Genomic DNA, 11,950 nt, shown 5'->3' on the forward strand with positions numbered 1-11,950 from the left:
CAAAATTTTAATATTTATTATGAAATCTATTCCCAGTGAAGAGGAGACTGTTGTTTAAAGAAATAAATTGATTGATTGATTGCTCACGGGCTGAAATACCAATGATGAATTATCTTTTACACAATTGTAGCATTTATTTTGCCTCATAACACCCAATGGTTGGACAGAACGTGAATGACTTGAAGGAATAAACATTCATTGTACTTGACTCCACCAGTTTGTTCTGTAATTGTTGATATTCTTAATAAATGATATTGACGAGTTGCCATTGGGGGATTCCCAGTGGTTCTCTAACATGGAGGAATCAAATATGGCGGCCAGTTTGAAGCAAATACCCCTTTGTTCTTGATCCCAGAAGACTCGTTGCTCGATCTCCATCGAATCGTGCAGAAATCATCCCGGTATTCATTAATTTTCAGTGGTAATTCATAATAATTAACCATTCATAATTAGAACGAGCCTATCAAGCCCATAATGGCTAGTGTTTATCGCCAGAAGATTAGTGGTCTTCAGCTGAATCTCCAAAATTCTTTGGTCGTTGGAGTCATCATCACTAGCTGCAATGTCAAGACCTTCGAAGTCAACTCTAAATGTAAGTGGTTGTTTCACATTGCAACTACATTTTTGTCCATTATTTTATTACGTCATCAATCGCCAATAACTTGGGATCGGTAGAGTGAAATTTTATGATTTTTCATCAGTTTGAAGGTGTGTTCCTAAGGTTCCAAATATTAAAAAACCACTCGATTTCCTTCAGGAGATACCGAATTATTGACGATTAAAGACATTCGATTACCTTGACCGTAAAAGTTAATCATTTAATAGTCAACCATTACATAGTCACCTATGTAGTCTGGACAAAGAAATATCAAATCTGAAGCATTACAATTACAGACCGCCCAGGACGCAGGGCAGTCTGGAGCTTCACTCTTCGTGACTCTGAACGAGACACCGTGAATGTTACAGTCTGGGGGACTGAGCCATACATCAGTAAGCTGAACGTATCATTCTCCATTGGCTGTGTTGTTGAAGTCATCAATGCCAAAGTCCAGGACTATCCAGCTGATGGAAAGAACGAGAGATTCATGCCGACCACCAGTAGTCGATATCATTTGGTTATTAATGAGGGGACTGCACTGATTCAACTTCATGATAGCCCTAACAAAGAACTTTACGAATCTCTGCTCTGTATTCCCATGAAAAATGTGACGAATGTTCGAAGTCTCAGTGATATTTTGATGAATATAGAGTCATTGCAGGATCAGTTTGTGGATATACTTGCAGCTGTGACCTTCGTAAGTGTCATTTTTCTCTTATATTGGACAGTTCAATTATATGGACGAACAAATCAACCAGCAACACTTGATGTTTAATTTTATTAAGCGAGGAATGTTGAATGAAAATTAAAATTGTCCAAAATCTGACCCTTGACCAGAAAGTCGTCCATTGACACTGATCCCTTGGTAAGGACAATGGAGACGATGGAATGTTGTCCTCTATTAAAACTTTTTCGAATTCTGCAATTTCTAATGACACTGTTGCGTACGTGCAATGCACTATTCGTCATTTAGGTGAGTGATTCTCGAAATTTAATAACAAAAGATGGCCGAGCCCTCGTCTGTCGTGACTTCGAAGTCAATGATGGATCAACTGCCAAAGCAGTTGCATTCAAACTCTGGGAGAATGAATGGATTCGTAGATCTGCCAATTGGCAGCCCAAACATTCAGTTCTCTTCATGTCAGATGTGCTCGTCGCAATGGATAAATTCAAGAAGAAAATGGGTCTGATGATCGTCAGGAAAACTGTCATCACAGAAGACCCTGATGTCCCACAAGCTGACAAAGTGAGAAATTCCATTAGTCAGACTGACATCGATTCGACTTCTCATGATCCATTCATTCTACCTAAACGTAATTACAACAGCTCCTTATTATTATCATAATATCAGGAGTGAAGGGGTAAAACGAGGCAAGTTATCTTCTCTCCAACCTTTTTTGTAGAGAAAAGAACGTTCTACAAAAAAGTCTTAATGATAATTCTTCCATTGTTCCTAGATTTCCAGATATTTATCAAAACTGACGCTAGAAATTTCACGAAACTCGTTTAATCACCTCATTCCGGATATTAATTTAGATATCTCTCAGGGGATTTAGTTCTTGCATTGGTGCCTTTTGTTTTTAGCTGAGAACATCAAAACTGTCATGACTATCCAGGAGATATCAGAGAAGTTAAACAAGAAGGAGTCGAGAGACGGTGAAAGAATGCAATTCGTTACGATTCTTTATGCTACAGTCACAGAGATCAATATGGAAAATGTTCAAGGGTCAGACATACTCGTTACAAGATGGTAGGTCATAATTGGATGGTGGCTCATTACAAAATTCCCAGACCTCTTATCGCAAAACTTTTGTTTTTGTAAATTTTCGCCTAATATTTTATTAAATATTTATTTCAATTTTATGGGACATTCTAGTGCCCTGTGCAAACGCACCATCCCCGTGACTCAAGACTCCTGTATGAATTTGGAGTGTCCCTGTGGGAACGGCAGGCGTGCTCCAATAAATGTTCATACATTTTATCTGAAAGTCAATCTGAAGGACGAAACGGGATATCTCATTGGATGCCGACTGACTGGAGTACCAGCAGAACAAGCCCTGTCATGTTCTGTCGATGAATTCAAGGTCAATTGCTTCATACTTTAATGACCTTGCTCATTTATTTCGATAATTCAGTGGTGAAGTGGAAAAACAGTACATTCAAGGACTCCTCGTGCATATGAATTTAGAAGCCAGGAGAGGGTGGGGCAAAATATAAGTCTCACATGCCAGTCTATCAATTAGCTAATTACCAATTGTCTACCTTTCGTAGATTAAAAAATCAATGGAGAAACTATATAAGATTCAATTACTTCTTATTATGACTTTACAGGCAATGACACAAACTCAACGAGAGGAATTGAAGTGGAAATTGATATTGGAGAACTGTGACGTCAGGCTTCAGGTGCTTGGACCAACCCCCACTTTTCCACGTGTGTTGTACAACATTCTGTCACTCGAGCGTATTAGAGAGGTTAAGGATTAGTGATTCTTCTTCAAAAATTTCATTTAATCTCCATTCAAACCACTCCAAAGTACTGAGAACACTAACGTTATAGATAGTTCTTTACCTGATCCAATTAATATAATAATTATCTACAAACAACTTGGAATTAATATTAACGTTAATAGTTATTGATAATTGTTGTGACCCACTTAGCCCTTAAAGATCAAACATCTCGTGGTATAAAACAGTAAAATTCCGAAAAATGTCAGTTTCACTTTCCATAAATATTTATCCTAACCTCACTCATTCTCTAAAAACCAATTAAAATTATTTACATAGTTGTGGTGATTGTCTCCTATCCTTGAAACGTCGTCTGACGATGTAAATAATAACTCGAACTCGTCAAAACGTTAGTAAAAACTTCGTGAATAAATAAAAAAGACAATGCAAAGGTTCATTTAATCAACAAATAAAATTCACTGATAAAAGACAAAATGGATCCAAATGTTGGAGGCACAAGTGACACTGCTGACAGCAAAGAAAGTGCAGTGGACATAATTCGTCACAGTCTTCGTAGAGAGGCTGAAAACGATAGGAAGTATCATCGAAACCAAGAGTTCAATAAACTCCGTTATACAGCACTGGGTGTGCATTTAAATGATAAACGACAGTCTGGGTGGTCAGGGAAGTTTCTCGTACAAAAGGGAAAGGAACTCAAGAGAAAGACATTGTCAGCAGAGGATTATAAACAACTGGCAATAGCTCTGCTCCAGGTAACAGAAATGATGGCATATTCAGACACCTGAACCACTGAATTAGTTGTAATATTGACATTAACTAGGGAGAGTTGAGTAATATGAATACTTTAACTGTTCAATGTCTGTCTCGGACGCATAACTATTACCGAAAGCGATGAACTCGTGAAAAATTCCTTAATTACTATGAAATAAATAAAAAATATTTGGCTCTGCAACAAATCAGTTTTCTAAATTGTTTAACGACGTTATAAATTTAGGATAAAAACACGATTGCAGCCCAATAAAATTTCAAACCCCATTTAAATCTCTTTTTTTATTTCAAGGACAACAAGAATATCAATGAATTCATGTCGATCGAGCAAATTCTACCAGCAATTGTTCGTGATTTGTCCAGCCCAAATCCAGAGATACAATTGTTGGCAATGCACTGTTGTTGTAATATCGCCCTCAGTGATCGAAAACATTCTGTTGCATTGTGTAAGCATATTGAATCATATCTGATAACGCAATTGGAGAGTCGGAGTAATCCCCTTTTGGTAAGGACTCGATGTAATTAGGAAATTTTGTAGTAAAATTTAACAGAATCGTACAAAACAATTTCTGGAGATTTTCATCTAATGAATGGACGTTATTTCAACGGTCCGTTTGTGTCATGACATTCGAAAGTGGTACTATTTAAATAATTTATTCGCTACAAGAAATTTTGAACTACGTCAATGAGTACTTTCTGTGAGGAAAGTTGCTGCCAAGGACGGAAAGTCTTGACTTTCTGCCTCAGGGGAATGACTTTGCGTCTAGAAAACTATAAAAAATTTAATTAACGCAGAGCGCAAATGATCAAGACGATGGGGATCCTGTTCGCCGGGATTAATTGACAGGACACTCGCACATTCAACTAAACTTTCTAAAAAAAAGCTTTATATCAGCAATCACAAATGGTGCATTGACAAATGGTTTCGAACCCAATCTGTTACACTCTACCACATTATTTCCGTACGCACTCTTTCTCTCTTTCTGTGTAATCTTAAAATTTATGTGGACATATGTGAATTCCAAGGAAGCAAATATCTGGACGATCGGAAATCTCTGTAACAGCGAGTCAAAGGAAATCCTCGAGGAACTTCACAATTTAGGATGTCTCCACCGCCTCTGCTCGTTATTCAAGTCGTGTCAAAGCACAATTATGCCATCAATTGCTTACGCTCTTAAATTCTATTTATTCGGAAAGTCTTCTGAAGGAGTTGTCAGGTATGCTTTCACCCACACAAAGAAGAAAATTGAGAAAAAATTGAATTCTTCGATTTTCTTCTCACTATGATGTTTGATTTATTTAGTCGCTCGTATTGACGATATTTCCATTAAAATGATAATAAGAGAATAATCACGATATAATAATCATTCTCTCCAGGGAATCAGACTTCATTCAGGTGACACAGATCGTAGTAGAACGTCTGCTGAAGGAAAATCACATGTCATCCGACATACTCTGGCTCCTGGCCTTATTGTCGTCGACATCGAAAACTTGTAGAAATAATCTCTCTCCACTTGTCACCCCGATCCTCTCGCATCTTGGGACTATTATGACGCGAGGGCGGGAGGATTCAAAGAGTCATGGGAAAGAGGTCATTGCTATCGTGAGATTTCTAGCGAATTTAGTATCTGAACAATCAGGAACTGTAGCAGATTCGATTCTCGCATCGAATGCACACTCTGAAGAAAGCGGTTCACCAAAAATTCTGAATAAATTATTATCACATCCACAGGTGTCTGTGAGAAAAGAAACTCTGTGGCTGATAGGTACGATATTTTTATATAAATCTTTAGTTAACTGAGTCTTCTAGAGAGGTCGCGTTTCCATTTGGGTTCAGGGCAGCATGAACATTCAGAGTTTATTTTGTTAAATAAAGGTTTTGAACGGAATCGAATAATAATTTTATTTGCTCATGAACTGATGGTGAAATTGAATTTTGTTTGATCAGTTCAATTTTTTCTTATTAAAAGTACGCGAAATGCAAGACATTCTCGTACGCTACTGAACAGTAATTAATGAACGTATGTTGCTTATTAATTTTGTTTGTCCTCCAACAGGTAATCTTTACAATCATTCGTCCTTGCGAGTGAGTAATTTGTTGAAGAATCACCTGGAATCTTTGGATTTCTCTCTGGCCGTGGAATCCGTATAAAATTATCGACTCTTGGATGATAGTTCCGACGACACAGATATTCATTTCTATGTATTATTTCTATTTGATTAGAAAGACAATTTTGTTGACGCAAATCTTCTCACTTGGTTGGTAGACAATAATTTTGAATTCACACTCTTTGGCAAGTCCTCTACACATCCCACCTTAATGACATTGAAATATATTTTTCCCAAGATGTTCGCTGTTTTTGTGCCAACACTCTTCAGACAATTGTAGAAAGCGTTATCGCAGTCGCAATGAGACCTGTTAGAGCAGAATGAGATGGAATTGGTGGATAATTTAAGTACTTAGTAGCAAAACAAATGGATATGAATAAAATTCATAGATACTTTTTAGAAAATGCGAGACGATTGTTATTTTTTTTATTCTATTGATCTTTCTATTTGTATTAAAAAATGTCACAGGTCTTCTACGAAATTTGTGAATGGGAAATGTTTCTATCAACATGAATTATTGTTAAATAAATTGATGGTTAAGGATAATGTGAATTTCATTCATTTCTATCCAAAGAAAATGACAAATAAAAAGAAGATACACATCTGGCTTTGAATTCATAAGTCGATTGATTGTCTGTTATCCATATGATAAAAAAATACTGTAATGAATTGTCCTCATAATGACTTTTTGTAATGAAATGTACCGGAGAATTAGGCGACTGTGATAAATAGAGGTAATAAGGGTCGGACCACTTACTTGCTGTACGCTGAAAAATTAGTGATGTTGTATCGAGTTTGATAAGCACGAATTTTGACAGGACACAGGTCATGGGTTCTACAGCATCTGTAATATATTCATTGAAAGGACATTATTTTACAATTGATGGCCATTCTTGTAAATACAAGTTCATGGATAGAATTATCTGATAAAGAATTTATCGTTTATGTTTATGGCGTAAGGTTTTGTCATGAAATTTTGTCATGGGCTACTGACCTATCGACGACCGAATTGACTCCTAAATCGCCATAATATTGCGCTATATCTCCTGTACCACACCATTTAGTACCTGAAATAGTAATAAATTCGTTTTATACACGATCACAATTGCTATGGAATTCTATTATCCTCAACATGACTTTCCCGAGTTTTTTGGTTCATTTTTTAACAAACTAACGTTGCGAACATTTATACAAAATAGATTGATTTCGAGTGACTATTTCTATTTTAAAAAAATGGATAAATAAGATCGAATCGCGTCATCGATAGAAGGGGCCGAAATTTATCGGAAAATTCACTAGAAATCGTATAACAAATTTGAGAACATTTACTGGATCTTTCTAGAAAGTTATATTATACATTTATCGATGGAAAAATAATAATATGTATTTTGCTAACCTGGTACTATCCCGAACAATAAATAGAAGGCATTGCTGCCAAATAAATTGGTGGAATCAAGAGAACTCTTCGCTTGATTCTCGTCTTTGGAGTTATCATCTTTCATGCGATCTAATGTTTGGCATCGATACATCAAACCCGTCATGTCGCTGAATGACACCTCAACGGGACGTGCTATCTCGGAAACATTTGCCAACACTTCCATTAGTTCCTCTGGTTCACTGGAAAAAATTGTTACTTTTCATATGAAAATGAATTCTCAATTAAGATTAACTTTTTTTATAAGGGAAATTAACAAGTCAACTATTACAAAAACGAGGATTTGGGATAAATCGAATAAATGTCTGAATGTTTTATTGGCCTTCATGGGACGTCCAATTGACTGACCCCAGACATCAGAAAACAATCTTCAGGGGACATTTGTGGAAAATTTGTTTTTTCTTTAAATTATCATAAAAATCAAATCAACCTATTTAACTGTAATAATTGTCTTATAACACTAACTTTATGAATGAAAACTAAATAATCGATTCTAAGAGCTTTCGTTTCAGAATCGGAGCTCACAGCCCCGAAAATGCAGACTGCAATGTTTGTGAAACGTCGGCGAAACGTCACAACAAAACTGTATCCATCCGGAAACCAATGATATCAATCTTCATTACCACGAAAGTATCAAAAATAAAGATAAATGTTTACAGGTATGTGAGAATTCAGTCATTAAGGAACAATTAATGGAAAACCTTCCGACGTGTTTACAAGACACATAATTTAGACGCGGTCTCATAATTGATCTTTAAACGTTTTTTTATTATACTGCGCTTAAAAACAAAATACCGACAAATGTGTGCGTTACGACGGGAAAATTTGTTTATTTTATTTATGTTTAATAGGGTCAAATTCACGGGACAGCACTAAATCTTTTTGATATGTTGCAATTTTTTTTTTGGCTGTACCACAAAAAATACAAATTAAAATAAAATCAAATGGATCAGACGTCTGGGACAAAACGTGAAAAGTCTTGATAAAAAACTTGGAATAATGGGAAATGTTTAAAAAAATAGGATTAAAATTGCCAAAAATTAGAATGGGACCGCTAAATGTTCAAGATCAGTAAAGTGAAAAAAAACGTTAAAATACAGAGAAACGTTACAAAATTCTGGCTAATCGCCGACAATCACTTACTAAACCTCAATGATATTACAATTTTGAATTTCCTTTTTCTCATTGACATCGAGGATAGCTACTGCCTGATCATGATAATAAACTGCTCGTCTGAGTCCACTCGTCGATATATCTGCACTGGATACAACCCCCTTAAGTCCTTTGTAGGTGCTCCTCGACAGAAGCGGTTCCGTCAAAGTGTTTGTGCATAACGTGAAAAATATCACAAGCAATAAGTTCAACTCCATATCGTCAACGGTCGGCCACCAACTAATACCGAGAATCGTATTTTACGAGAAAAAAATATCAATTTTTCCGCAAATTCCTCGACAATCTTATCAAGAATCTGTTTAATGATCAGCAGTTTTGAACTACTGAAACCGTCCGGTCGTCACAGCTCTGCTGATATATCAACAAGTTAACGAAAAAAAACACTTGGAAATTCGCTGCAATCGATTATATCACTTATAAATACCACTGTTTATTTAGTTATGTAGTCGTTCATAATCTAATGAATAATTTAACTTATGTACTTCTGTAAAAAAATATGGCAGTCATTTTATAAAAAGAATAGAGCTCGCGTAACGGAATAAAAATATTACTTAATGGAATTGAATCAATGAATGAAATAATTGAAGAGATTCGTCGAGGATCGACACCTGTCTCTTTTCTCTTCACTTTGAATATTGATGTTTCGTTGAGTCGTTCCCTTCTATTTCTTCCGTCCCCTCTACCTGACTAATTCCGAGCCGGTCTTCGGCTTTGGACAGTCACCTGATGTGCTCACAGGTGATTGTCCAGTGGCAACTCCGTGGAGGAAACACTAGGACAAGGACTCCAGAGAATTTGGGGAATTCACCATTTTTAATTATCGAGTTTTCCTTTTTCATTGCATGTTATCGCATTTTGCTCCCGTGATTTACCTTCGAAAATCCACGTGTAGATGATACATCATGTGAAAGTAGGACAACAATTCGCATGGCGGCATAGGAAAGGGGGTCGACCGACTTTCTTTCGGTGTTGGCCGCTTCAGCGAGTTTTATCCGTCGATTGTCATTCTAAGAACTGGGAAATCAGGTGTTGGAGGATGTAGCGATGAGCAGAACATGTGGGAAATTATTATAAATTTTGACATATTCCTTCGACTCCGAGATATTCATTAAAAAATGGTCAATAGTCAATTCCTCGAAATTATTCACTCAGACTCAAACAAATTCCTGATAATAAATTTTCTAAAATATAATTTTCGTCTGCTTCTGTCGTTCGAGACAATGAATCGTAAAGAAATATGAAGGTCGCGGGACTAGAGAATTCTAAAAATTTATATCCACACAGGGATCCGCTTCAGTAGAAAATGCCGGATAAGTAGATAATGCCGAACAAGTAGATAATGCCACATTTGTATAGTCAGACCAGTTCAGACGATCCTGCGTGCTGAGGATTTACTGTAAGATTTTTATAGTGTGCTTGAGCAATAATTGATGTTTATTGCAACTTCCCTTGATTTTGACGGGGACTGTCGGCTTTAGCTCGCATATTACTGTGAGCAGACGATGAATCCTCTCCGATGACTAGACGATCCGTGCTGAGGGTAAGGCTGATTGGTGTGGCATTCAGTAGCTGAAGACGAACGGGACAACGTCGAAAGCCTTTTCATGAAAATATAATCAAAAAAATTGTAGATGTAGAGGATGCAGATGAATAATAAAAATTACGTGTAGACATTCCCCAAGAATAATAATGAATTCCTGAAATTTCGTGAGCTGAATGATAATCCCTAGAGTTATTTTTTGTCACGAGAGGAAAGAAGAACCCAAGCCTTTGATAATTGTAACGTTTCGCTAACGATGTACGTGTAAGTGGATCAGTACCGGCATGATGTGGGCCCAGGCAATGACAACAGATCGGATTATTCCTCGATCTGGGGCAGAAGTCAACGTAATGCCCATCACCACATCGTACACATCTCGGAGATTGTCGACAATGGGCGGCCATGTGCCAGAAGCCTTGACAGCGATAACACTGGAGGATTGACTTTCCTGGTTGTTGTGGGTAATCCTTAGCTGCGGTCCACCCCGATCCAGGGAATAGTTGCACATCACTCCGACTCCTCGTGGGGTTTGTTATTCTCCGGTACAAGTCGGGGGTGCGATCAGTGAACGCTGGGAGGGCATTGAACCGACAGATACCGAAGAAATTTAGTCCCTCACGAATCAGTTTCTCGTAGTCCGCTACTTCGAGAATCTAGAGGGGAGAATGGGAATAAATGGAACCCATTCAGAACTTTGGTGTGAAACCTTCTCGCTTTCGACTGATTTAAACTACCTATTGAGGCTCACAAATCATCTGGAGACACCCTAAATATAATTTTCAAATGAATCGTGATCCTGAAACGAAACTACCAGGGTGTCTTCAACTCATCAGCATCAGAATTAAAAAAAACTGTCTGCATTGCCTGACCCTCCCCTAATAGTTGAATCATGTTGAATAATTCTCTTTATAGTATGTAAATCATTGATTTAATTACTTAAACGAAATTTCATAGAAAAGTAACGAATTCAAGACAAAATTCCTCTTTTGTGGTGCCCTAAAATTCTTACCTTAATTCGAATATGAGACTGGCATCGATCAAGGGTCGCTGAATTGATTCCTTGTTTATCCAAAGCAGAACTCAAATCTTCCAGTGGTATAGCCCAAGGTACGTCATGAAGAAAAATCGATTGTTGATAGTGTGAACCGCATGCACGGAATTTAACCACCTTAAAAGGGTTAATTTTAAGTGATAGAACTTCTTAGAAAAACCTGACGTTTTCTCTGCAAATTTCATTGAATTCTGGCGGTAGAGGCGTCACAGAACTCTGACATTTTCGATTCGATTCGTGATTGAGGGCATGTGTAATGTATATTTACACTGCACATATTTTTGGATGAACTTACCTGCACTGGACACTGTAAGATATCAGAGAAATTTGTGCAGCCAATTAATTTGTCGGCGTCGACTTCTCTACTGAAAGACACGACAAGCCCATATGTTGTTTCATGAAGACTCCAGGGGTCTGCAGGTTGGGCCTTTACGATGGCTCTCTTCAGCTCCGACCTTGGGAGAGCGATCCGACTGGGGCCATTCAGCATTCCAGAGATGTAGAGCGAGCAGCCAGATTCATTTTGCTCAGCCGCCATCTTTATAGGGACGACTCCCCGTTGGCATTCTTTGCGAGTACCATTTGGCGAAATATTTAATGGAGGTTCAGAAAAGACTTGAGGGACCTGAGTTTCTGATTCGTAGCGGTTGTGGATTGCAACGTACTTCAGTGTGTTATTCGGTAATAAATTCATTAAAGACTTGAAATTGGCTGCAGGGAAAGTCATTCGCTAAAATTTCCCATCTCACTTACAGGTAACTTCGTCTTATTCGATCGTATATAGGAGTTAGTCGAGCACGACGACACTGG

The 11,950-nt window shown here is 37.5% G+C and overlaps 4 protein-coding genes across 5 annotated transcripts; 2 read left to right on the forward strand and 2 right to left on the reverse strand.

The window, feature by feature from the left end:
* The first annotated feature begins 30 nt into the window (after positions 1–30).
* LOC135161183 (meiosis-specific with OB domain-containing protein) lies at positions 31–3,516 on the forward strand. 2 transcript variants are annotated; one of them, XM_064118531.1, is made up of 7 exons: positions 31–592; positions 895–1,295; positions 1,572–1,911; positions 2,183–2,348; positions 2,475–2,682; positions 2,930–3,070; positions 3,383–3,516. In XM_064118531.1, the coding sequence occupies exons 1-7, from the start codon at positions 475–477 to the stop codon at positions 3,389–3,391; spliced, it is 1,383 nt and encodes a 460-aa protein (XP_063974601.1). In that variant the 5' UTR covers positions 31–474; the 3' UTR covers positions 3,392–3,516. The 2 variants fall into 2 exon arrangements, with proteins under 2 accessions (XP_063974601.1, XP_063974600.1); XM_064118530.1 differs by lacking the exon at positions 3,383–3,516 and having other exon boundaries at positions 31–401; positions 454–592; positions 2,930–3,082.
* LOC135161185 (uncharacterized) lies at positions 3,115–6,555 on the forward strand. The gene is made up of 5 exons (XM_064118533.1): positions 3,115–3,816; positions 4,125–4,337; positions 4,859–5,049; positions 5,210–5,598; positions 5,890–6,555. The coding sequence occupies exons 1-5, from the start codon at positions 3,538–3,540 to the stop codon at positions 5,982–5,984; spliced, it is 1,167 nt and encodes a 388-aa protein (XP_063974603.1). The 5' UTR covers positions 3,115–3,537; the 3' UTR covers positions 5,985–6,555.
* On the reverse strand, positions 5,710–8,746 carry LOC135161190 (uncharacterized). The gene is made up of 5 exons (XM_064118551.1): positions 8,520–8,746; positions 7,338–7,558; positions 6,936–7,008; positions 6,699–6,785; positions 5,710–6,248 (listed from the first exon to the last, which is right to left on the reverse strand). Exons 1-5 carry the CDS (start codon positions 8,744–8,746, stop codon positions 6,053–6,055), a joined length of 804 nt encoding a protein of 267 aa, XP_063974621.1. The 3' UTR covers positions 5,710–6,052.
* Positions 8,747–9,938: 1,192 nt separating this feature from the next.
* LOC135161186 (uncharacterized) lies at positions 9,939–11,867 on the reverse strand. The gene is made up of 4 exons (XM_064118536.1): positions 11,436–11,867; positions 11,099–11,257; positions 10,370–10,742; positions 9,939–10,147 (listed from the first exon to the last, which is right to left on the reverse strand). The coding sequence occupies exons 1-4, from the start codon at positions 11,865–11,867 to the stop codon at positions 9,984–9,986; spliced, it is 1,128 nt and encodes a 375-aa protein (XP_063974606.1). The 3' UTR covers positions 9,939–9,983.
* Between the last annotated feature and the right edge of the window lie 83 nt (positions 11,868–11,950).

Source organism: Diachasmimorpha longicaudata, chromosome 4, assembly GCF_034640455.1.
Source record: "Diachasmimorpha longicaudata isolate KC_UGA_2023 chromosome 4, iyDiaLong2, whole genome shotgun sequence".
In the NCBI taxonomy this organism is placed as follows: Eukaryota; Metazoa; Arthropoda; class Insecta; order Hymenoptera; family Braconidae; genus Diachasmimorpha; species Diachasmimorpha longicaudata.

What these genes read in the sequence shown, in the direction of transcription:
- LOC135161183 (XM_064118530.1), top strand. Translation starts at nt 475, where the DNA reads ATGGCTAGTGTTTATCGCCAGAAGATTAGTGGTCTTCAGCTGAATCTC. An exon ending in GACATACTCGTTACAAGATG is followed by an intron (nt 2,349 to 2,474) that starts GTAGGTCATAAT and finishes GGGACATTCTAG; the next exon opens with TGCCCTGTGCAAACGCACCA. An exon ending in GTTCTGTCGATGAATTCAAG is followed by an intron (nt 2,683 to 2,929) that starts GTCAATTGCTTC and finishes ATGACTTTACAG; the next exon opens with GCAATGACACAAACTCAACG.
- LOC135161190 (XM_064118551.1), bottom strand. Translation starts at nt 8,746, where the DNA reads ATGGAGTTGAACTTATTGCTTGTGATATTTTTCACGTTATGCACAAAC. An exon ending in GTCAATTCGGTCGTCGATAG is followed by an intron (nt 6,786 to 6,935) that starts GTCAGTAGCCCA and finishes AATATATTACAG; the next exon opens with ATGCTGTAGAACCCATGACC. An exon ending in AATTTTTCAGCGTACAGCAA is followed by an intron (nt 6,249 to 6,698) that starts GTAAGTGGTCCG and finishes CTGCTCTAACAG; the next exon opens with GTCTCATTGCGACTGCGATA.
- LOC135161186 (XM_064118536.1), bottom strand. Translation starts at nt 11,867, where the DNA reads ATGACTTTCCCTGCAGCCAATTTCAAGTCTTTAATGAATTTATTACCG. An exon ending in AGTCTCATATTCGAATTAAG is followed by an intron (nt 10,743 to 11,098) that starts GTAAGAATTTTA and finishes TCTCCCCTCTAG; the next exon opens with ATTCTCGAAGTAGCGGACTA. An exon ending in CCTGGGCCCACATCATGCCG is followed by an intron (nt 10,148 to 10,369) that starts GTACTGATCCAC and finishes TTTCATGAAAAG; the next exon opens with GCTTTCGACGTTGTCCCGTT.
- LOC135161185 (XM_064118533.1), top strand. Translation starts at nt 3,538, where the DNA reads ATGGATCCAAATGTTGGAGGCACAAGTGACACTGCTGACAGCAAAGAA. An exon ending in TGGCAATAGCTCTGCTCCAG is followed by an intron (nt 3,817 to 4,124) that starts GTAACAGAAATG and finishes TTTTATTTCAAG; the next exon opens with GACAACAAGAATATCAATGA. An exon ending in TCTTCTGAAGGAGTTGTCAG is followed by an intron (nt 5,050 to 5,209) that starts GTATGCTTTCAC and finishes CATTCTCTCCAG; the next exon opens with GGAATCAGACTTCATTCAGG.